The sequence below is a fragment of the Sapajus apella genome, unplaced genomic scaffold, assembly GCF_009761245.1.
Source record: "Sapajus apella isolate SASKATOON/1434 unplaced genomic scaffold, GSC_monkey_1.0 scaffold24, whole genome shotgun sequence".
NCBI classification, from domain to species: Eukaryota; Metazoa; Chordata; class Mammalia; order Primates; family Cebidae; genus Sapajus; species Sapajus apella.
The window spans coordinates 15,323,489-15,351,186 of NW_022436964.1; the positions used below are offsets into that span (position 1 = coordinate 15,323,489).

General features: G+C 42.3%; 1 protein-coding gene across 4 annotated transcripts in view; it reads left to right on the forward strand.

Moving 5' to 3' along the window:
* The window catches only part of APBA1 (amyloid beta precursor protein binding family A member 1), a 213,324-nt gene that overhangs the window by 133,099 nt on the left and 52,527 nt on the right, over window positions 1-27,698 (forward strand). For all 4 annotated transcript variants that reach the window (XM_032290941.1, XM_032290944.1, XM_032290942.1 and 1 more), the window contains exon 2: window positions 11,420-12,689. In XM_032290941.1, the coding sequence (XP_032146832.1) occupies window positions 11,490-12,689 (1,200 nt within the window). In that variant the 5' untranslated portion in view covers window positions 11,420-11,489. The remainder of the gene's footprint in view (window positions 1-11,419; window positions 12,690-27,698) is intronic.

Sequence of the window (27,698 nt, forward strand, 5' to 3'; positions counted from 1 at the left end):
CCCTGAAAACTAACATAGCTTAACTGATTTTAGAGACTTACTATCCTTAATATCATCTTGGGGTGTGTGTGTGTGTGTGAGGGGTGGGGGGGAGAGAGAGAGAGAGAGAAAATGGGCCAGATTGATTGTAGCTGGTGATTTAATACCCCCAAACTGAGTGTAATGTAGCAATACAGATAATAAATGTAGTAGGGGCAGAGGGTAAAAAGGAAATTGTTTAGGAGCATAAAAAGGGATTGTAACAGAATAAAAATACCAAGTTTGTATAATCTTCAATAAATTATGGATTATGTAGATATGTTTGATTTTATACCAGGGCATTTCACAAAAATTCAGAGAGACTTTTAATTGGCTTTGATTTCCAGAGACTGTCTCTTGAGTTTTCTGTAAAATTTGCAAGATCTCCCTTCTGAGTTTCAGTGATTGCCTTAAGCTTATTTTACATATTTTATTGAAACCAGAATGATAAATGAATGATTGGATTGTTAAAGTGCTAGACAATAAGAAAGTCTGCATAAATTCAAAATTTTCTCTTTAATCAAAGGCTGGGCTGTGATCAGAGCTTTGTGGTTGGCACTACTGAATTAATTCAAGTGGATGAATTAATTTTCCTGCCTGGTTAGTGTTAGCAAAAATTATACATATTGCAAGGTGGGATGAAAGTAATGAACCTGATTTTGTAGTCATCACACAAGAATATATTCACCCAATTGGCTTCTGTTCTTTTATTTTCCCTGTGAGGATGAAGGCTTATATTAAAGATGTGGCCACTAGCCAAAGCAATTTTTAAAGCCATCTTTTGGAATTAACTTCAGAGCTTATGCCAGAGTCTTTTCAATAATCTTGGCTTGATGCACATCTTCATCTTTTAGGGATAGACTTGATATTTGGAGAACATCAAAAAGCATTCACAGCCAAATCTTCTAAATAAGGCACATGATAAACCTGGATGATACCCTTTGAGATAAAAAATCAGATATAACAAAAAATGACTAAAGAATATTGAAAACAATTTGCTGGTAGTTTCAAAGACCATAAATTAACTTTGAAATCAATTCCAATATAGGAGTGGCCAAAGTGTTTTCAGCAAACACAGTGCCCCTGGAACTTGTAAGTATAGAGTCTGCCAAGGTGACTATTCTAAAAGGAATTACACCAATTTAGATGTTTGTTTAAAAAATCAATTGCATCACTTTGTGGGCTCAGTGTAATGTAATAGGAAGAACACGAACAGCGAGAGCCAGGCAGGTCTACCTCCACCCCTTCAGCTCTAAGTGACCTTGGATAAGTTATTTAAGCTGTCTGAACTTCTGCTTCATAATCAGCAAATGCAGATAATAATTCTCACTGGGACTGATGGAGGGCTAGAAATGTAGTATGCAAAATACCACATATATTGGCCTGTGCGTAGTTTAGTATTTGTAATTTGTTGTTTGATTTATTTATACACAGCTTCATTTCAAAACAGATCAGAAGTAGCTTAGCTACTTGTTTTCCACCCCTATATAACCTTATTTAGGAAATGACAATATTAATAAATATACCATGTTCTCAAGTCATTTATATTCACATTATTTTTTCACAATTTTTAAAAATAATCTCGACTTTTAGATTCAGGGGTTACCTGTACAGATTTGTTACCTGGGTATACTGTATGATGCTTAGGTTTGGCATGTGACTGATGCCACCACCCAAATACTGAGCATACAACCTAATAGTTTTTCAACCCATACCCTCCTCTGTCCTCCCCCACCTCTAGTAGTCCCCACTGTCTATCCTTACCATCTTTATGTCCATGAGTACCCAATGTTTAGTTCCCACTTGTAAGCAAGAACATGTAGTATTTGGTTTTCTGTTCCTGCCTCATTTTGCTTAGGATAATGGCCTCCAGCTGCATGCATGTTGCTATAAGAAAAACATTATTTCACTCTTTTTCATGGCTACATAGTATTCCATGGTATATATGTACCACATTTTCTTTACCCAGCCCACCATCAGTGAGCCCCTAGGTTAGTTCCACATCTGCTATTATGAATAGTACCGTGACTAACATAAAAATGTATGTGACTTTTTGGTAGAACAACATTCCACCGAGAACAAGTGTCTTTTGGATATATATAGGATGTATACAATTCCATTGCTGGATCAAATGGTAGTTTTAAGTTCTTTGAGAAGTCTCTAAACTGCTTTCCACAGTGTCTGAACTAATTTACATCCCAACCAATGGTGCATAAATGTTCCCTTTTCTCCACAGCCTCACTGGCATCTGTTGTTGTTTGACTTTTTGTAATAGCCATCTGACTGGTGTGAAATGGTACCTCATTGTGGCTTTGATTTGCAATTATCTGATGATTAGTGATATTGAACATTTCTTTAAATGTTTGTTGGCCACTTGTATGTCTTCTTTTAAGAAGTATTTGTGTCTTTTCCTCATTCTTAATGGGGTTATTTGGTTTTTAGATTCTGGATTTTAGACCTTTGTCAGATATATAGTTTGTGAATATTTTCGCTCATTCTGTAGGTTATCTTTTTACTTTGCTGATAGTTTCTTTTGCTGTGCAGAAGCTCTTTAATTAGGTCCCACTTGTCAATATTTGTTTTTGTTGAGATTGCTTTTGAGAACTTCATCATAAATTCTTTCCCAAGGCTGATGTGGTGTTCCCAAAACCAAATGATATTTTCTAGATTTTCTTCTAGGAGTCTTATAGTTTGATATTTTAAATTTATCTTTAATCTACCTTAATTTTTTACATGCTGAAAAGTAGGGGTCCAGTTTCATTCTTCTGCATATCACTAGGCAGCGATCCCAGCACCATTTATTGAACAAAAAGTCCTTTCCCCATTGCTTATTTTTCTTGACTTCAACTAAAAATTAGATGGCTGTAGGTGTGCGACTATATTTCTGAGTTCTCTATTCTGTTCCATGCATCTATGTGTCTGTTTTTGTACCAGTGCCATGATGTTTTGGTCCCTGTGGTCTTATAAGATAGTTTGAAGTCTGGTAATATGATGCCTCTGGCTTTGGTCTTTTTGCTTAGGATTGGCCATTTGGGCTCCTCTGTGGTTCCACATAAATTTTAGAATAGTTTTCTCTAGTTCTGTGAAAAATGATGTTGGTAGTTTGACAGGAATAACATTGAATCTGTAAATTCCTTTGGGTAGTATGTCCATTTCAATTATATTGATTCTTTCAATCTATAAGCATAGAATGTTTTACCATGTGTTTCTGTCATCTATGATTTCTTTTTGAAATGTCTTATAGTTCTCCTTGTAGAGATTTTTCTCCTCCTTAGTTAAGTGTATTCCTAGATTTTTGAGGGGGCAGGCAAGCATTTGAAATGGAATTGAGTTATTGATTTGGCTCTCAGGTTGAACACTATTGGTGTATAGACATGCTACTGATTTTTGTGCATTGATGTCATGTCTTGAAACTTTGCTGAAGTCATTTGTCAATTCTAGGAGCCTTTTGGCAGAATCTTTAGGGTTTTCTACATATAGAATCACACTGTCAAAGAAGAGAGATAGTTTGACTTCTTTTCCTATTTTGATGCCTTTGATTTCTTTCTCTTGCCTGATTGCTCTGGTTAAGACCTCCAATACTATGCTGAATAGGTGGTGACAGTGAGCATTCTTGCGTTATTCTAGTTCTCAAAGATAATGCTTCCAGCTTTTGCCCATTCAGTATGATGTTGGATGTGGTTTTATCTCTTTTTGTAGATGGCTCTTATTATTTTGAGATATGTTCCTTTGATGCCTAGTATCTTAAGTGCATTTATCATGAAGGGATATTATATTTCATCAAAAGCTTTTTTCACATCTGTTGAGATGATCATAATTTTGGTTTTCAATTCTGTTTATGTGGTGAACCACATTTATTGATTTGCACATGTTGAACTAACCTTGACTCACAGCAATGAAGCCTACTTGATCATGGTGAATTAACTTTTTTATATGCTATTGGATTTAGTTTGCTGGTATTTTGTTGAGGATTTTTGTGTCTATGTTTGTCAGGGATACTGGCCTCTAGTTTTCTTTTTTCCATTGTGTCTTTTCCAAGTTTTGGTATCAGGATAATGTCTGGCTTTGTAGAATGAGTTAGGAAGTTCCTTTTCCATAATATTTTAAATAGTTTCAGTAGAACTGGTACCAGCTCTTTGCACATGTAGTAGAATTCGGCTGTGAATCCATCTGTTACAAGGCTTTTTTCAGTTAGTGAAAAAATTTAAAAATTTTTTCAATTTTTTAAAAATATTATTGATTCAATTTTGGAACTCGATATTGGTTTGTTCAATGTTTCAATTTCTTTCTGATTAATCTTGGAAAAGTGTATGTTTCCAGGAATTTATCCATTTCCTCTAGATTTTCTAGTTCGTGTGTATAGAGGTGTTCTTAATATTCTCTGAGGATCTCTTGCATTTCTGTGTGATTGGTTATAATGTCACCTTTGTAATTTCTGATTGTACTTATTTGGTTCTTCTATCTTTTTTTCTTTGTTTATCTAGCTAGCAGTCTATCAATCTTGTTTATCCTTTCAAATAACCAACTTTTGACTTCACTGATTCTTTGTATAGATTTTTGGGTCTCAATTTTCTTCATTTTTTCCCTGATTTTAGTTATTTCTTCTTTTCTGCTAGCTTTGTTCTTGTTTTTCTAGCTCCTCTAGGTGTGATGTTAGATTGTTAAATTGAAACCTTTCTAAGTTTTCGAGGTAGGCCTTAAGCACTACAAACTCTCCTTTTAACACTGCTTTTGCTGCATCCCAAAGATTTTGGCATCTTGTGTTTCTCTTTTCATTTATTTCAGAGAATGTTTTGGTTTCTGCCTTAATGTCGTCATTTACCCAAAAGTCATTCAGGAGCAAGTTGCTTAATTTCCATGTAATTATGTAGTTTTGAGAGATCTTCTTGGTATTGATTTCTATTTTATTTCATTGTGATCCAAGAATATGGCTGGTATGATTTTGATTTTTTTAAATTCATGGAGACTTGCTTTATGGCCAAGCATGTATTTGATCTTGGAGTATGTTCCATGTGCATGTGGATGAGAAGGATGTACAGTCTGTGGCTGGTGGGTGAAATATTCTGTAGATGTCTATTAGGTCCAATTGGTGAAATGTAGAATTTAAGTCCAGAATTTCTTTGTTAGTTTTTTGTTTTGATGATCTGTCTAACACTGTTAGTGGGGTGTTGAAGTCTCCTACTACTATTGTATGGCTATGTCCTTTCATAGATCTAGAAGAACTTGTTTTATGAATCTGGGTGCTCTAATGTTGGGGGTGTGTGTGTGTGTGTGTATATATATATATATAAAATAGTTAAGACTTCTGAATGTGCTAAAAGGGACAGTTTATTGGAAATCCTCATTAATGATTACTTAAGGAAAGACTAATTTACAGCCTTCCCTTCTATCAATCCCAAATCAACGTGAGCCTCTGCTTCACATTATGAGATACCTGGATTCAACTGCTAAATCATGAACTATTATATATCTAAATGGTGCACTGAAGTGAAATTCCCTCTTTTTGTTCACCTTCTTCAGGTAAGCTGTAAAACATTCTAGAACCATGGTCCAAAAAGCCATCTGTGCTTCACCACTGGTAACCTGAAGACCCTCATCCTGTAGCCAGGATGCTACAGCACTCCTTCTTCATGTTTTGCAGGTGCCCCTGAGGAGGGGACTATCCTGCCTGAGTCTTCCAGGTCATCCAAATAGAGAGGAAGAGATTTTCTTCCATCAGCTCCTCATCAGCTCCTCTTCCTTTGCCTCTGCCTCCCTCTAGAGGCACATGGTTCATCAGCAAGGACATTGCTTAGATGACATCACTTCTTTCCTAAGCTTGCTTAGGTTGCTCACTACCTCATGAAATCCAGAACCCATATGAACAGCAGCCCTTAATATGATTCAAAAGGTGTTGCAATTGTTGACATTGTTTTAACTCTAGGCTCCTTTTGTATCTTGAACATATTTCCATTTTGCACTTATCACCAGGTATCATCACTATCAAAGCTGTCTGCCCCTGTAGGCAGGAACCATGGTTTAAAAACTTTTACATCCCCTTTGCCTTGCACAATAACTGGGTACATGTTCGATAAATGCCCATTGGATCAACACGCTCAAATGCAGGAAAATGTTGAATCATTTGCATTCTTTATGCACTTAAAGTATCAGAAGTTGAATGAGTTTGCATGGGTAAATAAAGGCAGAAAAGATTTAAGATGAAAAGAAGAAATGAGTTTTTCTCCAAAGGCGATCATGCCAATGTTTAGAAGTCTATAAGGCCCCAACTATTGGGTAGGAGGGGTGAGGAATAAAGATTTTTTTCTTTTTCTGTTACTAAAAATTTCTTGACCACCTTCTGTACACCCTCTGTACTTGGCACCAGAAAATCAAAGATACGTGACAAGACATCTTTCCTTAAGGACTTCATACTTATAAAGAATTACTACTCAGAATGATAGAAGACATGACAAATTGTACACACACACACACACACACATAATGGTGTGAGTGTGTGTGAGAGGCAGAGAGACAGGGAAAGGGAGAAAGAGAGAGAGAAAGCACAGTGGGCACAAAGGGAGGCTTAGTCGGGCCTTATTAATCCCCTGCTTAAGCTCCCCAGTAGCATGCCACTACACTTGAAATAAATCCACACCCTTTACCATGGTGTACCAGACTCTGCCTAACTCAGTCCCTTCCCATCTCTTTGTCCCCATCTCCCATCATACTGTCCCTTACTCACTCCACACCTGCCTGCAAACATTAGTTCTATCCTTGAATACAGCTGATCCTTTCTCACCTCAAGGTCCTTGCCCTCAGATCTTCACAAGGCCACCTCTTTCTTGATTTTTCAGACCTCAACTCAAATATCTCATTCTCTGGGTGATATCTACATAATGCCCTCTCCTCAGTCATTTTCTATGACATTACTCTGTTGTATTTGCTTCATAAAATGTTTCCCTATGAAGTTATCTTGTTTACTTATTTACATTATTATTGTCTGCCCTTTTTTTCCCTCTGCCCCTAACCAAATGCACCAGAATGGGGAGTTCTTGAAAGCAGGGAAGCCTCCTCTGGCTTGCTCACCGTTCTGTCCCATTGCCTCGAACGTACCTGGGGGAAGGCACCTAATTGACATTCATCAAGTATGACCTTGCCCTGGAGAAGACAAGAAGATTCACCAAAGAAAAGTTATACGTTAAAATTTGGCATGAATAGGGAGGGCAGTTAGGGCCAGCACCAGGACTTTGGCTGTTAGAAAAGTCACTTCACATGGGGTGAAGTGTGGAGATGTACTAAAGGGGTGATGCATCCCAAGGGCTTTGTGGGCCAGGAATAGAACTCAAGAACCCAGACCCCAGAGCTAGAGTGCAGGGATCAAATGCCGGGGGCCTCTCTTACCAGATTATGACCTGGGACAATCACCCAACATTTCTGTGCCTCCGTTTCCTCATTTTCAGAAGAGCTGATAATGGCAGAACTCCTCATTGGCTAGTGTGAGGATTAAATGATTCATGTGGAAAATGCCTAGTAGAACCTGGGACATAGTTAGCTAAGCATTTATACTATGCCCTAGAAGGGAATCACTGAAGAGTTTGAAGAGTAGGGTTATGGGATTCAGATTTGTATTTTATAAAGATCATCAGGCTGGCAGTGAGGAGGATGGAGTGGAGGAGGCTGATAAATCAGAGTCAAGGAAACAACCAGGTAGTCAAGATAGACCAAGACAAAGCAGTGGCAGTAAGGCTGATCCAAGAGTTATTAAGACAGTGGACTCTGGTATCAGTTTGAGGAGGGAGACGAGAGAAGGAGATGATTCAGGGGGTGGCTGGTGGTGCCATTTGCCCATACAGGAAATACAGGAGGGAACCCAGTTTGAGAGCCAGAGTGGGGAGGGAGGGTGAGGAGGTGTGATTTCTTCAGGTGCGATTTCTGGCTAAGTTGAAGTGTTGTGGGAACTCCAGGTGAAGCTTCCCAGAGAGAAAACGCCCACATCTTTCTGATCACAATATGACCCTAACATAATTAGCACTGTACTTATCAGTACTTAATAAATATTAATCGCTTAATATTTGGTATTTGAAATTTTTGATTTTGAAGAAAATATTGAGAAACATTTTTGTTCATATTCAAGTTTTCTTTTAGATTTCTATATGTAGAATTACTGGGGCAAAAGTTATGTTACCTTTTGAAGACTTGAATTAATCTTGCCAAATTGCTTTTCAAAAATTTTGTACCAATATATACTACCATAATAACCTAGGATTTTTAAAAAGCAGCTTAAATGTTTTTTATAAATACCACTCCCAAAGTTGCCAGGGTAGGGAGAATAGTTTTCTTGTGTGTAGGGATGAACCTGAGCATCAACTTCAGCTCCTTCCTTAAAAGTTGATAGTTGCCTTTGTCCTAGAGAAACCCCCAAAGTCGATGTCTGTTATTTGTTAACATGTTGTAATACCACAACCCAAATCATATTATTGAAAACATGATGGTATGTAAAACACAAACACTGTATGTGAGTTTTGTGGACAGGGGTATAAGGAGAAGGTACTTAGTGAACAAAAAGCTCTATTGTACTAAAACTACATTATGTTAACACTATCTTCCTCCATCCTCTGCCCCACCAGAGAACTTCCTTTACTACGGTTTAGTGTATATACACACACGGAAATTCCATTTCTTTCTAATCAACACGTTTTATAAGAGGGTACCATTCACTGATTTTAACCCAGAATGAGCTAAAATTTCTTTTTAATACATATGTCAGTAGATTTTCATCAATCTAAAGAAGAGCCATTTTCCCTGAAGATAGCAATTTGGTCAATTCCACACATGGTTATCATGAATTGTTGGTCGTTCAGGTGCTTTGTGTGATTTTTGTTACTGTTTTTCTTACACTGACCACATACAACTGAGACACCTCAGGGTAAAAGAACCCAGGAAAGTCTGTGATATGTTTGCTCTCCCTTTCTGTGAATGCTCGCTTTGTGTTTATTAGAATTAGATTTGTATGTTACGAAACCAATGTAGATTTAATGAAGATTTATCTGTTATCTTTTTAAGAAAGTTCTTATGAAGGAAACTTGGCTATGCTGTTCTTGTCCATGTATTGTATTGAGTTGAATATTTGTTTTGTGTTTCTCATAATCCACTGGAGGCTATTTAACTGGGTGGCCTGCAGCACCAACACTTGCCTCTTCTGTTTAGAGCAGGGGTTTCTAACCACGGGCTATGGACCCATATTCATCCATGGCCTGTAGGAACCCAGCTGCACAACAACAGGTGAGTGGGCACTGCTACCTGAGCTCCACCTCCTGTCACATCAGCAGCAGCATTAGATTCTCATAGGAGCATGAACCTTATTGTGAACTGCACATGCGAGGGATCTAGGTCATGCACTCCTTATTAAAATCTATTAAGCCTGATGATCTGAGGTGGAACAGTTTCAATCATCCCCCTTCCTACCCGACCCTGCCACTGGTTTACAGCCTTAACCATCCAACAAGGTTTAAAGGGAGACTCATACTTGCTTTAGGAAGACTTTCTTTTACGTAGTCCACAGTCACTGTTGTCAGGAGTTAATGGGAGGAGCCCACAAATTTTTGAAAAGAGGCTGGGTCTAATTTATATGAAGTGGGACTCATGTCAAGTAGAGAAGCAATAAAAGTTGTTCTTCTCTTGTAAACCATGATTTGTTTCTTCTAGCAAGCATCAATCAGGGGTAGATCCATTAAAGAATGGGGGAAACATGATACTTCTGCTTAAATGTGGACTTGGTAGCTCCAAAATGGCCTTTTTTGCTATTGGGATGGTTATCAATGCTCGAAGGAAATTGCTGTGGTTGTGACAGGGAGTTGAATAGAATATAAGGCATCTCACTACTAGAGTCAATCAGATATCCCTGGTCCTCCTGGGGCTGCCTGCTATAACATTTAAGAGTTCACTTCCCATCAATTTTGTCCATTTGTAAGAGAGGCTCTCCAAAAGAACATAACAGCGAGTTTACACATACTGTTGAGCCCATTTGCCACAGGGATCTCAAAATCACAGGGGTCCTACCTGTTTTGTTGTTGTTCTTTACATTCTCTGTGTCTATTTCTATATACTGCACAGAATATACTATAGAGCTATTTTATGATAAAAAATTGAGAAAGGTTGAAAGAAAATCTTTCTCTCAAGCTACAAATTTCTCTGAAAATAGAATGAGACCTACCCATATTTAAAAAAAAAATACACCTGTTATCCCATTCTAGCTATAATGGCAACTCATAAAAGTCACAGATTTTTAAATGCAGGGTATATGGGGGAAGTGACTATAGTCCTCCCCTGGAATCTGTGGGGATTGGTTTCAGGACCTCAGTGGATATGAAAATCCATTATAAAATGGCATATTTGCATATGACCTATGCACATTCTCCCATATACTGTGAATCATCTCTAGATTTCTTATAATATGTAATATGATATAAATGCTATGTAAATCAGTTATATTTTATTTTTACTTGCATTATTTTTTATTGTTGTATCGTGTTGGGTTTTTTTTCCCGAAGATTGTCGTCCGTGGTTGGTTGAATCCTGGATGCTGAATGCGCAACAGGGAAGCCTGACTATTAGGAACCAACTGCTGTATAACACTGGCCTCTAGGAAGAAAAAGTGTCTCCTGGTCACACAAGTTAGGGAAACCCTGTATCCTGCATCTTCCTCCTTCTGGATATTAACAATGAAAAGTCTACTGTAACTCACCATTTTCCAAACTTATTTGATCACGGAGTCTTTTTTACCCTGTGTAATAGCTGTTAACATCCTGCATGTAGGAAATGAGGCCAGTCACACCATGGAGGTAAAGAAATTTAAGCCACTTGCCCGAGATCACAGAGTCAGTAATAACAGAGCCAGGGCAGGATCCCTCTGCTAGCTGGCAGCCACCCTCCAAATGGCTGCATATGTGTGTTACCAGCAATGGCTTCAAAAGGTGTTCAAGGTTTTTTTTTTTTTTTTTTTTAATTGATTTAAAGAGTGATTTCCAAAGTTACTAGGATCCTCGTTTAATTTGGAGAGATTTATCTGTTAGCAGATGGAAAATGTGTCAATTGGCCCATTCAATTTAGTAGTACTCTATTCAGATGCATCAGAAATGGGACCTGAATAGTGTGCGTGAAGAACAAAATGTTCCTGAGGCACTCAGTCTGAGGGATGGGGAAGGGAGAAAGCCAATAAGCAATTAAACAAGTACATATGTAATTACAAATTATGATGCGTGCTATATATGTGCTGTTAGATTGAGCTTAAATTTGCAGTCATTTTTTAATTGACCCAGATCCAAAAGGAATCAATAGCAGTTGGTTTTATGGTTATCTGGATATTCATCTCATAACCACTGTTTGCACCACATGACGGCCTCTCCCATTCTTGTTTTTCCAGCCCAGTGGAGCAAAATGAGAGCGCAGTGAGCGGGGCCCAGCTTTTCTCCCAGCCGTCCCCGACGCCCACCATGAACCACTTGGAGGGGTCCGCGGAGGTGGAGGTGACCGACGAGGCGGCAGGTGGGGAGGTAAATGAGTCGGTGGAGGCCGACCTGGAGCACCCCGAGGTGGAAGAGGAGCAGCAGCAGCCGCCACAGCAGCAGCACTATGCGGGCCGCCACCAACGCGGGCGTGCCCTCGAGGACCTCCGCGCCCAGCTCGGCCAGGAGGAGGAGGAGCGCGGGGAATGCCTGGCGCGCTCGGCCAGCACGGAGAGCGGCTTCCACAACCACACGGACACCGCCGAGGGCGACGTGATCGCCGCAGCCGGCGACGGCTACGATGCGGAGCGGGCGCAGGACCCCGAGGACGAGAGCGCCTACGCCGTGCAGTACCGGCCCGAGGCGGAGGAGTACACGGAGCAAGCGGAGGCCGAGCACGCCGAGGCCACGCACCGCCGCGCACTGCCCAACCACCTGCACTTCCACTCGCTGGAGCACGAGGAGGCCATGAATGCGGCCTACTCAGGCTACGTCTACACGCACCGGCTCTTCCACCGCAGCGAGGACGAGCCCTACGCCGAGCCCTACGCTGACTACGGCGGCCTCCAGGAGCACGTGTACGAGGAGATCGGGGACGCGCCCGAGCTGGACGCGCGCGACGGCCTGCGGCTCTACGAACAGGAGCGCGACGAGGCGGCCGCATACCGCCAGGAGGCCCTGGGCGCGCGGCTGCACCACTACGACGAACGCTCAGACGGCGAGTCCGACAGCCCCGAGAAGGAAGCCGAGTTCGCGCCGTACCCACGCATGGACAGCTACGAGCAGGAGGAGGACATCGACCAGATCGTGGCGGAGGTCAAGCAGAGTATGAGCTCGCAGAGCCTCGACAAGGCGGCCGAGGACATGCCTGAGGCTGAGCAGGACCTGGAGCGCCCCCCCACCCCGGCCGGGGGCCGCCCGGACAGCCCCGGGCTGCAGACGCCGGCGGGGCAGCAGCGGTCAACTGGCCCCACAGGCGGCGGCGAGGCCGGGCAGCGGTACAGCAAGGAGAAGCGCGATGCCATCTCGCTGGCCATCAAGGACATCAAGGAGGCCATCGAGGAGGTGAAAACCAGGACCATCCGTTCGCCTTACACCCCTGACGAGCCCAAAGAGCCCATCTGGGTCATGCGCCAGGACATTAGCCCCACCAGGGACTGTGACGACCAGAGGCCGATGGACGGAGATGTAAGTTGGTGAGGGTTCGGGCTTGCTCGGATCCACGCGGTGGGAGGGAGATGGTGCCCCATGGCCTTGTATGTCCCTGGGTAGTGCCTTTATGGGAAACGGTCTGTGGGGACGCTAAGAACTTTTCCACTGTAAGCCTCAGAAACAGCTTCCACCTAAACTCTCTTGAATGAAATACCAGCAGGAGAGAAAGTGTCGAATGCATTCGTCAGATTCTTAGCAGGATGGCTTCAAATCAGTGGTTCCCACACTGTGCCTGGAGACCTTGTGAGAGATGCATTCTTGGGCGCATCACCCTCCACTTCACAGTTTCTGATTCAGAAAGCGTGGAGTAAGGCCCGAGAATTTGTATTTCTAATGCCAAATAAACAACAAGCCCTGATTGAGGAAGGAGACACTTCATTGGAAAAGATTATTGCAAAGGAGAGAAAGGTGCGGTTTCATTATAGGGAGGAAGGACTGTTGCCATAGGAGAACTTCCGACCTTAAGATCTTTTAGGATCTCTAGAGTTAGGCACAAGGTGGGGTTTGTTTTATAGGTAGGAGTAGCCAAGTAGAAGGAACAGGGTGTGTGAAAGTGGCATGAAAAGGGTGGGAGGTGAATGTGCTGTGAATCAGAGACTGTTTCTACCTGTGACCAGCATTTTCTCAGGAGCGATTGTATGCTGGCCAGTCCACGCACTGGGGAAGGAGAGAAATGTAAGCAAAGTTTGGCTATCAAGCCGTTCAGCTGATCATTTGTGAAGAACGAATGGGAATGTAGAAGGTCTGCGTTTGGCCTTGTCATAGGTAAACAAGAGGAGCATTCCTACTCTAAGTCAAAGGGGAAGGAATTTCCCAGAACACAAAAGGAGTGGGGTATTTCTTCATTTTGTTTTTCTGGTTCTCAGCTAAAGTTCAACATTGTCACTAACAGTTCCCACGTGATGCTGCTGGTCCCAGGACCACAATTTGAGAACTGCCTTAAATCAATCCTTTGACGATTTGGGATGGGTGGTGTGCCCTCTTTAGAGGAAATCAAGGAAGTCCTTCTGAGCCTTTTCATGCCAATGGTTTCTGCGGTTTTGTTTGTTTATTTGGAGATGGAGTCTTGCTCTGTCACCCAGGCTGGAGTGCATTGATGTGATCTTGGCTCACTGCAACCTCTTCTCCCAGGTTCAAGCAATTCTACCTCAGCCTCCCAAGTAGCTGGGCTTATAGGTGCGCACCACCGACCTGGCTAATTTTTGCATTTTTAGGGTCTCTGGACATGGGGTTTCACCATGTTGGCCAGGCTGGCCTCCAACTCCTGGCCTCGTGTGATCCATTCACCTCGGCCTCCCAAAGGGCTTGGATTACAGGTGTGAGCCACAGCACCTGGCCAGTTTCAGCAGCTTTTTTGTTTTGGTTTGGTTTTTTGAGAAAGTTTCACTTTTTTTGCCCAGGCTGGAGTGCAATCTTGGCTCACTGCAACCTCTGCCTCCTGGGTTCAAGTGATTCTCCTGCCCCAGCCTCCTGGGTAGCTGGGATTACAGGCACACACCATCACGCCTGGCTAATTTTGTATTTTTAATAGAAATGGGGTTTCAGCATGTTGGCAAGCAGGTCTTGAACTCCCGACCTCAGGTGATCCACCTGCCTCGGCCTCCCAAAGTGCTGGGATTACAGGTATGAGACACAACACCTGGACTCTGCAGTTTTTTCATCCACCCTATACCTCATTATCAGCTTCAGTAGGTGCCTAATTTTCACATCTGGTGGTATCAGGGCATCCTTCCCAGTTCATATGTATTCTATTTTAAACCAAATTATTTTCATTGTGAAGAGCTATACAAAGAAATTGATGCCACCATTGACATTTTCCATTTTTGAAATACCTAAGAAATGTGATAACATGGCAGGCTTAGGTGTCACAATCTATTCAGAATGTATCAGGAAGACTAACCTTTACTCTGACTTGTTTGCTATAAAGATTCTCTTTCTGCTTCTACTCTCCCTTTCCATACTCTTGAATAATTTTTAAGCATTTCATTTAAAAATGAATCTTAGAGTAAGATAAGGTCAAGAGCTTACATTCAATTTCATTCAATTCTCCATTTTATGATTACACCAGGCTGTTTCTCAATATATATCCTTGGCGCGAGAAACCATTATTGTAAAGTATTTGTTCATTTTACTTACACATAAAGAGCCATGCAGGTCAGAGTGGTAGCATTCACCTCCTCTTTAAGGAATAGTCAGCATTTGCCGTTAGCGGATTAGGAAAGGTTGGAAACCAGTAGGGAAGGGAACTTCATTCTCTCCAGCAAGGGGGCAGCATTGGGTCAGTGAGTTCAGACATGTCCTCTCTCTCTGTTTTCTAGGCTTCTGATTTGGTGAAAAACAGGTGCACTCACATGTAGAATTCTCCTTGACCTCCAGCTGTCTCCAGATTCCTCTCAGCCAGGAGGGATTGCAGCACGCATTTTGCAAATGGGGTGGAAATAGAGCAGGTTTTCAAAAGTAGGGAGTTGGCAAAAGGCTGGCTTCTGTATCCTTTTAGAAACCTGGAAAGCCACCAGAGGGAAAAGCTGCAGGCACAATTGGTCCAGATGCTGGCCTCTTCCTTCAGCTTTTTCCAGTGCGCCAGCTCCTTAAAATGACCTGCTTAAACAATTGCCACTGCAGCCTCACGATGAGTCCACAGCACAGCCTACAGTAGGACTGGGGGCTGACTTTTATTCATTTGAACTAGAACAGCTTAACTCTCTTGCATGCTGTTTCATTCAAAAGGTAGAATTAATTATAGAACATTGTATGATGCTTTAAGAACCCACCATGTCAGAAATTCAGCTTGATGCTAAGAAATCACTATGGATCACTGGATTATGAATAGTTAATATAAAGTGAAACTGAAAGCCTGTGCTTTAAAGTATTCCACCAGTCCTTTTAAAGCTATTTGTGGATTGCATTTCATCTGTCATGACATGTTTATAGGAAGGACCTTCCTTTGCTATCTCTTTAATGGTATTATAAGAATATAATGATATTATATTCTGTTGATTTCCATCTCAGCATCAAAAAATATTTCCTGAACACTCATTCTCCATGTATGCTGTTATAGAAAATGGAAAGGTATTTTAAAGCCATGTGGTCTGAAGTCTGTCTGGGAGGTACCTTATTCTAAATGCAAGTTACTGCCCTTCCCTTCTAAACCACAATACCTGATGTGGGGCTCAGTGATCTGGTTTTTTATTTTATTTTGTTTTGTAAACTTTCCCTGAGATTCATAAACATGTGAAAGACTGAGAACTACTGATTTAAAGGAAAAAATGTATTATCTGGGTACTTTCCCCATATAAGTGCTGTGGATTTAATATTTAATTAAATCTTTTATTAGCACAGATATGGTTTTAACAAAAAGAGCTATTTCACTGTAATTATGGTCAGCAGACCTGGAGAAATGGTATTCTTACAAAAGCAGTATTTTGAGTATTTGTATTCTCAAAATGACAAGATCAGAAACTATAATAAAGCAAATAAAATGAAACAAAAAACACCTATATTACCATTTGTAAGCCATCATTGCTAATAGCTAAATCTGCTTTTAAAGTACTTTTAATTCCCCCAGAATTTAAGCACTTTTTGCTTAGAGCAAACTGGTGTTTGTTTGCTGGTGGATTGTATAGAAAGAGAAAACGTGTTTGCTAACCTGTAAGAATTTACTGAACACATCTATTACATGCTCTGCACTGTGAGAAAATAACTGTGTTCTAAAATTTTTTTTAAATACTTATGTGCTTTTCTTCCAGTAAGCAGTTTTACTTTTCCAAGTATATACTTTAGAACTATCTCCCAATCCCCTTCTTGAAAAATATTGATAATGAAAACCTGTCCTCTTTCTTTTCTTTTTTTTTTTTTTTTTTATTAAGATGGTGGCTTACTCTGTTGTCCAGGCTGGAGTACAGTGGCACAATCTTGGCTCAACGCAACCTCTGCCTCCCAGGTTCAAGTGATTCTCCTGTCTCAGCCTCCCAAGAAGCTGGGACTACAGGCACATGCCACCATGCCTGTCTAATTTTTGTATTTTTTAGTAGAGATGGGGTTTTCCCATGTTGTCCAGGCTGGCCTTGAACTCCTGACCTCAGGTGATCCACCTGCCTCCCAAAATACTGGGATTAGAGGCATGAGCCACCATGCCTGGCCGGAAGACCAGTTCCAAAAAGCCACAGCCTACTGATCTGTCTTTAGGCAGCAGAATCATTCAAGAACAGAATTATAGTAGACTCGGGGAGATTGATGTTAGCAAACACACAGTGTAAATTGGAGGGTTTTTGCTACTTTAAGTGGTGCGGTATACAGCTTGAAATGGTATTTATCGTTGCTGCCTCCTAGAATTCCAGTAAAATAATAAAAAGCACAAAGGCTGACAGAGAAAACAACAACAGATGAGCGCAACAAAATTTGGCAACACCCAAGTGGTAACTGGCTATGATAGGGGGATTAGTGTGCCCCAGCATTTCCAGCTCTCTTATTTTTTCAAACACAGAGACAGCTCTTCCTCAGCGCCTAGAAGTTAGGCATAGCCGGGGAAATGTGAGCCCTGAATTGTATTGCTTCCAAGCTGGAGCAGCTAAGGTCATGCTTTCTTTCCCAATGGAAACAAACCTCAAAGCCTCATGTTAAGGGGGCAGCCTCACAAGATAGCCATGCCTCTGTCAGCACAGGTCTCGAAAAACACATTGGGCAGGGCTGGGACATGTACTGAGAGAGAAGAATCAACCTTTATCGTTTTAAGCCACGGAGATTTTGGGGTGATATGTTATCACCACGTAGCCTGGTCCATCCTAACACAGTGATGAGGTTTCTATTTTCTCTCTTCTGCCAAGTGTCTGTGAGGATGTATTAGGTAGACCCCCAAAAAAAGGCTCAGGAATTTGAGACACCAGGTACCTCAGGTAGCAGAAGTATGAGGGGTATGGCTGAAGAAAGAAGAGGATTATTTGGAAGCCTGTCACGGGAGACATTAAACTTCCTGATGCCTTCTCCAGCTTGTGAAACAAGGCGATTCCTCCTCTCTCCAGAAGATGGGAGGCTTCTGTAAGGAACGGGTTAAGCAGAGAAGCACTGGAATTAGGGACATGGCAGCTGTTGGAAATGGAAACAAGGCATCTTGGGGAACATAGGGCCCTATAAGAAGTGAGACCTTGAGAATACCTTAGAACTCTTAGTTGTCAGGCTTATAATCCAACCCACTTGGGACCCCTAGTCCCCAGCAGATAAGCATATTCTTCTCTGAAAAGGCCCAAGAGAAAATACTACAGATACTAATTTTTGGGGAAGTTCCTAGTATAACACCTGACTTTCCACCTGATCACCCCATAGTGATGGCTTCTGCATCATGAGTACATAATCCTCCAATAGGCTTTTTGAGGATTTACTCTTAAATATGAATGAACAGCCAAGGATGACCAGACATGTAAAGAACATTTCTAACATGAAAGACAGAGACAGAAAGCAAATGGAAAGTCACTTGGACAAATCAAGGCAGCAAAATTGAGGAAATCTTCAAAACAATAGGACAATTATGGCAAAAGGATGGAAAGTAGTAGAAACAAAGATAAAATGGAAGGGGAAATTATGAAAGACCACGTGCTAGAGCCAAAGGACACACGACCTTCCAGATTAAAAGAGTCTACTGGGTACCAGTGTAGAATAATGAAGTAGAAAAGACCCACAGAAGTTTCAAAACAGGAGGGAGAAAGAGGAGATTGTACAGACTTTCAGAGAAATAAAAACAAGTAACAAATGATCAGGAAACACAATGATGTTGGACTTGTCACAAGCAACACTGGAAGTTGGGGGGCCTACAGCCAGTCTATCTTCAATTCAGTGTGAATGTACAATAAAGATGTTTTCAGACAAGCAGTGTCCCAGAAAATTTACCTTGCATGGACCCGTTCTCAGGAAACTACTGGAGGATTGCTCTTCTTGCATGGAAGCATAAACCAAGAAAAAAGTGCAAAATCCAGGAAATGGGGGACCCAACCCAGGAAGGCAGCAGAGAGAATCCCCAGGTGATGGGAAAGGAGATCCAAGGATCATAACGGTGCAGAAGTCCAGCGACCAATCCTGTGTGGCCTTCTGCTCAAAGGGCTCAAGTTAGGCAGTCTCTAGAAAGAGTGGAACTGAGAGATTTCCTGATAAATTTGTACCACCAGGAATTTTAGATGGTTGTAGGAGAGTTTGGCATAAATTATTGGTCAGTCCATAGGAGACTAAGAAAATAGAAAAACAATTCCATTATTTACCTCAATAAAAGAAATTGTGATATTGGCAAGAAATGCAACAACAATATGCATTGTAGCTCAGCAGAGAAGAGTATAGTCTTGAGAATACAAGCACTGAATATTGATTAACCAGAAATTGTAATGTTGAGAGGATGAGGGTACATGTAATATGAAAGAGGTAAATCTTAATTATAGTAAAGCCAGGGAGCAATATATAAAATTGAAAAACCAAGGTGAGGCAGTATAAACATGCTATTGATGAATATGGAAATACACACCTGGGGGAAAATGTTAGAAGAGTTGGGAGTGGGACCCTGGAGTGGGAGGGACAGGGAAGACTTTGATTTTTGCCATAAACTGCATGATATTGTTTGACTTTTAAAACTAGATTCATGTATTTCTTTGCTTTAAATGAAAAATATGCAAAAGTAGAAATCATCCTCCAGAGATGACTTACTGCACAAAGGAACCATCTCATTGTTACTGCTTTCCTGGAAACACAGAGAAAGGCAAACACTTCTGTACATTTTGTACACAATTTCTAAGAAATGACTGCTTTATTAACCATGTTATATGGTAAGATGAGTGCACCAAGTCTTTAATTTCCTGCAGTGTTTGCGTTAAGCACGCACGCTTGCGTTTGGCTTATGTGACACACATAAGAGTAAAGAAATAAAAAGTAGGTTAAGGCGGGGGCTATACTACTTAAGGTGACGAGCACTAATTGGCAAGTGAATTTACACCTTGACAATGAAAAACCTGAAGACTTCAGGAGCTGTGGGCTTGATAGTGTGCTTAGTTGGAAAGCACAGAACATTTGTGGGAAGTGTAGCAGCAAGAATACTAATTGCAGTGGGAGTGATGCTTGCTGAGGTGAAGTGTGGATGCATTCATTTCTCCTTGGGTTTGTATACTTATGTAGGTTAATGGGCTTTACTTCAAAAATGAAATGTTTTTGAGATGCCTTCTTTTACCAGGGTACATTTAATGGCCCAATCTGCAACTTAGGATCCGCAGTAAAGTGTCATATCTGTCAGTGGGGAATAATGCTCTAAGTAAGAGACCTTAGTTGTCAATAACAACAACAACAAAATGAGGCATTTTTCTATGAACTGTGAGGACCTAATGCAACTAGAGTAATTTTTCTAAAGATGTAATGATCTTACTGGTACACCTTTAAAATGAAAAGGCTTCACCTTACAATCCCATTTGAAGAGCAAATGATTCATTTCAACCAAGAAAAAAACAAAAGGAGTTGGGAGAATGTTTGTTTTGATACTACCTAGATTGGAAATATTGTCTCTGATTATTTTAATTCATCTTTAGAGTCTCACCAGTCAGTTCAGCTCTAGGCAAGTTGTGTTGCCTGGTAGGTGTCTACCCCACTGATATCAGATCATGAGCATCTAGAAGTCACCAGAGCAAAACTTGTCCAGTGATCTGCACACCAGAAGGCAAACTCTTCAGTTACTTTGTGCTCTCTGGAATACAAGAAAATGATGGATAAGACTGATCTTTTTTAACCCTCTGGGCTCCAATTTTTTCTTTTTGCTGACCCCTCTCCCAAGGGGAATCTTTCTCAACTTTTTTAATGGATTGTCTCACCAGACAGTATATATGTGAAACTGTGTCAAGAAGTGATGGGCCAAACAGCAGGGAAAGAAATGAATGATTTAGCCCAAGAGAATTTTGTTGTCAGTTTTCAGTCAGAGTTGCATCTCTCAGGGCCACAGTCAGGTGTCTGACGTGCTTACTGAATAAGTGTATGCTCAATAAACTTCCCCGTAGTCTTTAGGAAAGTTGCGTCCCCTACTCCAACTATGCTCTTTCCATGTGTTCTTTAGACAGAATCTCACTCTATGACCCAGGTTGGAGTGCAAGGACACAATCCTAGCTCACTGCAGCCTCACACTCCTGGGCTCCAGCAATCCTCCTGCCTCAACCTACCTAGTAGCTAGGACTACAGGTGCATGCCATCATGCCCAGCTAATTATTTTGAGTGTGTGTGTGTGTGTGTGTGTGTGTGTGTGTGTGTGTGTGTGTGTATTTTACTTTTTGTAAAGACAGGGTCTTGTTATGTTGCCCAGGCTGGTCTCAAACTCCTGGCCTCAAGCGCTGGCCTCCCAAAGTGTCATATTACAGGCATAAGCCACCATGCCCAGCCACTCATATTTTCTGTGATAAATGTACTGGGGCTGTATTGGAGAGGAAAGGAAAGTGCTGGGAGAGGAACAGATATATCACAGATAATTGAATTTCAAGCATAACCCAGTTACATCCTGGAGCCCATGTAGTCCTGGGAGTTATGAAATGTGATTTGAGTATAAACATGATTATCTTTAAAATGAAAAATACTCCCATTACAAGTGTAATTGCAACGTGTTCTGAGTCCAAAAATGTAGTTTCTCAATCCACTTGTTTTGAAACACAGCCTTCGCTGACTGCTTTCTTGAGGGCAGCCATGAGAGAGGATTTTTGTTTAGACAAAGGTCACTTCATTCCCCTGAAGAGTTCCACATACAGTTTTTCTCCTTTTGTTTCTCATATTGAGACAACAGACATTCAACTTGACATGTTTAGCTGACCTCTTGGTCAGATCCTGCCCATGGGACATCAGAAAGTAAGTAAATAAGTCTGTTAATGGATTGAAGGAGATTTAGAGCCAGTCTGGACGTTTTGGCCCCAGTTTACCCAGAAGGAATAGCTGAAAATAGACTTTTTGTGACGCAGGAGAATTATGAAATGTGATTTGGCTATAAACATGATCATCTTTAAAATGAAAAATGCTAAATGTCTTTATGCTTATCTGGACTGGTCTCTTCCCCACACTTGTAATAATACAGATCTTGTCTCTATCCAGGTCACATTCCCATTAACTAAAGACAGGGCTTTGCTCTTTAAACATAGATTTCAAGGCCCCAGACTTCTTGATTAGAGCATCTGGAGGTTGGGTCGTGGCATGGGTATTAATGAGATTCAGTCAAAATTGGTAAACACTGGCTTAGACTGTGGACCAGAGTTAACACTGAATTCTTTAGGATCTCATTTTCTACTTTTCTTGTATGCGTTAAACCTGTTGCCTCTGTCATTCACGGTCACTGTCTCATCCTTCATCCTGTATCTCTCTCGGAGCAAGTCACACAGATGCGCTGCTCAGAGTGTCCATCGTATGTACATCTTTTGCCTTACAGTTGATCTGTTGCACTTACCTTGAGTTGGTCACCTGCTTTCCTCCCAGGCTTCAGTTTCCTCATCAGTAAAATGAGTTAGTCAGATTTATGTCCCCAGGTAGCTGTGAGAGAAAATGGTTTTGCAGATATTGAGTCCTCTATGGAAACGTGAAATAAGAATCACAAGTTTGATTTGTCAATTACCTTTGGAAGTCAACACTCACTTAACATTGGGGTTGGTCACTGGCGAACTGAATTAGGGGGCTGGGCTTCAGCAGCCCTTCCTCAACCCTCTCTGGGCTGGTGTTTCCTTTCTGCTGTCCTCAGCATTCAGATCCCCCACTGGGCTGCCCCTCTGGTCAGGCACTCAGGCGACCCTAGTTCTCAGCTTCCACCTTAAGCAGCATTATACCCTCAGCCTTTTCTTCCAGGGTTGGTCTGATTAACTCAAACTAAACTGCTAATTAGTGATAATGGCAACATGCACCATCCCTCCAGATAACATTTACCTTTTATTGGCATTTTATTTCTTATTCCGGCGACTAATGGAGAAAGTATTTTGAAGCAGGAAACAATTTCAGCACTAGCATTTCTTAATCAGAAACCAGCCACTCTCTTGCTGAGACAGAGGTATTGCCAAAATCCTGGGAATTGAGAGCTTGGTGTGAATACCTGACCTGATCATGTGTACTTTCGCATCCACCTTTTTTTAAAAAAAAAACTTTTTGAAAAATGATGTAATAAGGGTAGAGGAGCACCAAGGCTTCATCTGGAACCTTGATTTCCTTGATGATACCCTGTCTCTGCCCTGAATTCAGCATGCCACCGACATGGATTTTTTTTTTTTTTTTGATCGTTGCTAAGAGACTACTGACCAAGGTCAAGTGTGTGTGCTAATTCATTAAGACTTGTTAGCAGCATCTTATCCTGTTGACCTTGCTGTTATGTTGTCAAGCTTACAAGGGCGAATGAAAAGAACTGTCTTGCTGCCAAAGCAAGACAATTTTGATGCCATTGTTTGTGAAGGATTCTTGTTAAGACATGCTGAACTGAGAGATTTCCTCTTGCTCATGACACCTTGCAGAGTTCTGGTCAGACAAAACTTTTCCAGGATCTGGTTAGCAAAGGATGAAGTGGAAATGGGACCTGAAATCCAGTAGACTGAATTTAGGATGAATAAGTGTTCAGTTGGAGCCCTACTTCCCCAAGGGGATTGATTCCTTGATGGAATGTGATACATTCTTAGGGAGGGCAAGGGTGGTTCTAGGATAGCTAGCCCCAGTCTGTCTCCATTTGTGGTGTTAAGAGGACAAAACTCCAAGCATCCTCATCTCCGATTGTTCCCTTTACCTGCTGCAGAAGAGTATGCATTCCAGTGTCAGCTGTAAAACTAACTTTATTTTCTTATATGATCCAGACTGTATAGAATAAATGGGGCTGCCAGACCCGCTAGGTCAACATCCCAGAATCTTATCCAGAAGCATAACCTTAGAAACAAAGGATCCACTGCCAGGACAGCAGAAATGGAACCCAGTATATTTTCCAGATGGACCTCAGAAAAGGATGGGAAACTTCTTACACAAGTGAATGGTGTCAAAGGTATAAACGTGCTCTCAACCATCTACCATGCAAAGTGATTGAGCTGAGCTGTTATAGTTGTTTCTCTGCTGACACCTTTGTGTTTTGTTGAACACCAGCTACAGATAGGAATAAGAAATATGGCCTCAAAGCTATACTGTTCCTTATTTTGGCAGTTAACTAGAGAGAGTTTGTGACTACTGTCCTTAGTCAAAATTTGAAAGTACATGTTATAATTTATCATTCACTCATTCAATAAATACTTTTAGACCCTTTTATAGATCAGGTACTGTGTAAGACCCCAGGGATACAGCAATAACAGATAGAGGCTCTGACTGACACAGACACAGGCTCTGCTGGTACAGAGGATACTATCTAAGCTAGTCCTTTGTCAGGCCCCAAGCCAGGCCTTTGAGCATCCTCTGCTCTTGAGCCTCTCATCTGAATCCTTATTTGGTGTCTTAATTATCTGTTGCTGTCTAACAAATTGCCCCAAAACTTAGTGGCATAAAACAGCCCTCCTTGATTATCTCACAGTTTCTCTCCATTAAAGTCTCTTGGAGGCTGCTGTCAGGGAGTCAGGTGGCCTGCAGTCATCTCAAGCTCATGTGCTTGTGGTCAGGATTTAGCTCCTCACGTGCAGTGGGGCTGAGGGTCTTGGTTCCCAGTTGACTGTTAGCCAGAGGCATCCTTAGTTCTCTGCCTTGTGGGCTCTCTGACACTTGACATCTTGCTTCATAAAGTATGCAGGATGAGAAGGTCATGGAGTCTGATAGCAAGATGGAAGTCATAGTTTTTTGTAACCCAGTCACAGGGTGATATGCTGTCACCTTTGCTGTATTTTATTGCTTGGAGTAAGTTACTAAGCCATGCTCCCTCCCCAGGGAGGAGATTACACAAGAGGCTGAATACTAGGAGGTGGAGATGATTGGGAGCCACCTGAGAAGCCTGCCTACCATGTTTGGTATCTGTTGTTATCACATGCCAGCAAAGAGCTGCTGGGCTTCAAATTTAGGGCACAGCAGCTGCTGGCCTTGTCCTCCCCAGCTGACCTTGTCAGCCATTCCCAACTCCTGGGCTGTGTTTGTTTTGCTGTCTGGCTGAGAGGAGGCAGATTTGCAGATCTCAAAGTGACCAATGGACAACGAAACTGAAATGATGTAAAAGGGAAGGTGTGTGAGAGCCAGCACAGAGATGAGGCACGGGCCATGTCAGAGAAACCTGGGACTAGGAAGGGCTGGGGAAATGGAAAAGAGGAGGTGTCCTGAAGAAACAGCAGGTCCATGGTGGACTGCTCAGAAAGAGAAGGATTTTAACTTTATACCCAGGGGACTGCCATTGTCAAAAGAATTTGCTGTAAAGACCCTCTTATAAGGCAGGGCTTTCAACCAGTGTGCTGATGATCCTCCTGGACTCTGGGGATGGGGGGTGACCTGGGCCACCAGGCACGTTGTCTTCAACCCTTGTGCAGCCTCATCATGGCCTCCAGGTCCTCTCCGTGTGACCCAGTATATCGTACATGTATTAACATTTCCCTGTGTGCCATGATGCAAAAAGTTTGGGAAGCACAGAGTTAAGGGGCCTTGCTGGTGCTGAGGGAGCCATGCAGGAGAGAGCAGGCCTTGAGACTGGCCAGCATCTGGGTGCTTGGTTTCTCCCTTGCATGTGACACGTGGATCCTCATGCTTCCATCTCAACCATCTTTGCACTGCTGGAGGAGTTTTCCATCACAGGTGTTATCCATTATTGATGAGGCATGGAGAAGGTGGCGATGAATAATTAAATAGGTTTCAGGTGCAGAATGAACTTGAAAGGGAAGAAAGAATGAAAACAAAAGAGCCAGGGAAAGAATTCTAAGTTCTTTTGTGCCAACAGGACACTGGATAGATGCTTTCTATAACTTTCCAGAAGACCTGGCAGTTTCTTGGAGTCTGACTAGTGACTTACATGTGCTGGTCATTTCTGAGTAATAACTGAAAAAGTTGCAAGCTTTTCGCAAAAGCAGTGAACACTCTAAACAGCTTCACCCACACTGATCTGAGCAGTTCATAAATGGAAACCAGTGCAATTTTCAAGAGTGATAATGGGGGAAATGGCTGCACCATGGGCTAGAGAGTGTTAAATGGTAGGGAGTATTCAGTCTGGACTCTTGAGAATCAACACCCCAAGATTTTCTCTTTTTAAATAATTAATAGAAAGAAGAAAGTGTTTTGAGAGATGCCCAGAGCTGTAAAGTAGGAAGAGATACCTCCCTCAGTGCTCACTATTTAGAAAGGGCTTTCTGGAATGGTGGCTAACAGCTATGAGACTTGCATCCCACTGATCTGGATTAGAGTAGGTGCAATCAGAGTGCCAGGAATAGTGGTCAGAAATGCCAGAATAATGAAGAGGGAGAGGGCAGTGCCAGAGGACACCCTCTCTCTGGCCCTGTTTCTCACTTTGGCCTGCAGAGCTTCTCCACAGCACAGGAAACTGTCAACTAGTGTGGGAGGATTCGCCAGCTGTGGATTGCTCACAGGCCCTTCATGTCTCTTTTTTTCTACCTTTTGGTCCTGTCATAGCACATTAACCAAACAGGTAGGCTCACAGAAAGACCTGCCAGCATGCCTGGTAAAGGGTTTGATGAGAAAGAAGGCTAAAGTCATCTATTCAGATGAGTGTTTTTCATGCATCCACATCCTTCCGCATCACCACAGATCAGTGAGAGGCTGGTTACCTAGGGGGGTGTCTCTCTGTGGAGGTCTCTCTGTCTGCCTCCTGCCTTCAGAACCACGCTGCTGCCTCTGTTTCCAAGAGCTCCTCCCTCCAGCTCAGTTCTACCTATGTTTGTCTTGACCTTCCTCTGGTCTAGTCTGGACCAGCATATACAATCCAGCTTTTGAGCCCATTGTAGGATTATCTGTTGGTTTGGCTCAAACCGTGCTGGCCCTGGAGGCAGCTCTCTTCTGTGTTGGTGTCGCTGGCTTGCCATACGCCTTATTCAGACTGCAGCATGAGGCTGTCACAGGCTCTTTGTAAAGGTGAAGAGACTTTCCGTGGCCAGAGGTGTGGCCCCTAGCTTGCTGCAGTGTCCTCCAGCCTCTTCCCACATGCTCAGGTTCATCCTGATGCAGGTCCTGAGAGAACCTCTTTTCCGCCGACTCCCACCCCTTCTTTCCACATGAGCTGGATGCTTTTTCACAGGTTCTATAAACGTAGCAGAGTTTGGGGTGTGTGAAAGTTTCTGGTAGCAGTTCAGAGCCGAGTTTATTTTCTCCAGAAATAGTAGGTGCCGCTGCCAGGAGGGATAGGCCAGTCCATTCTCAGAAACATCAGCTTCTGATGCCCAGCAGTGACGCATGACTGCCTGGGCCATTCAGGCAGTGAGGGGTTAATGCAGAGAGGTCAGACACCCAGGGAGGTGGTCACATCTCCTGTTACCAGTTGCATGATTGACTCGGGCATCTAACACCACTGAAAACAACTCACCTGAGTACCGAGGTCAGGAGTTAGCCTCAGCTGGAAAGATGGAGAACTTTTGGATGTACCAATTTGAGTGTCATGAAGGAGAGGTAGGTGGATCCTAAGGCTTGAAAACCACATTTGCTGCTTTGCTCTTTATTTTCTTCTCCTCATCCTGTCAGGTTGTAAGTTGGTCTCCGCATTTCGCTTGATGGTAGGAGTTAGTACAGCAGGAATAGAGAGGGGGAGTGTGCATTACCCCAGACAAGAGGTAATGGAATCAGGTTTGCCTGGGGCTTGGAAGTCCAAGAGGGCCAGGACAGAGCAAAGGCTGCTCAACCACTCAGAAGGGGTGCTTGGAAAGGGGTTGTGCTCCTTGCTTTCTCCCCATCAGTGCTGCATTGTGATTCTCCACATTCTAATAAATGAGTCACTTTGGGCACTGTACCTTCAATTCTATGCACTGTGTTGTGTTTTGTGCTTCTGTGATGCTAATGAAAACGAGTGGAGATTAGCATCTTGCATATAGGAACTGCTTTGCTAGTCACTGAGGTATAATGGATATAATGTAC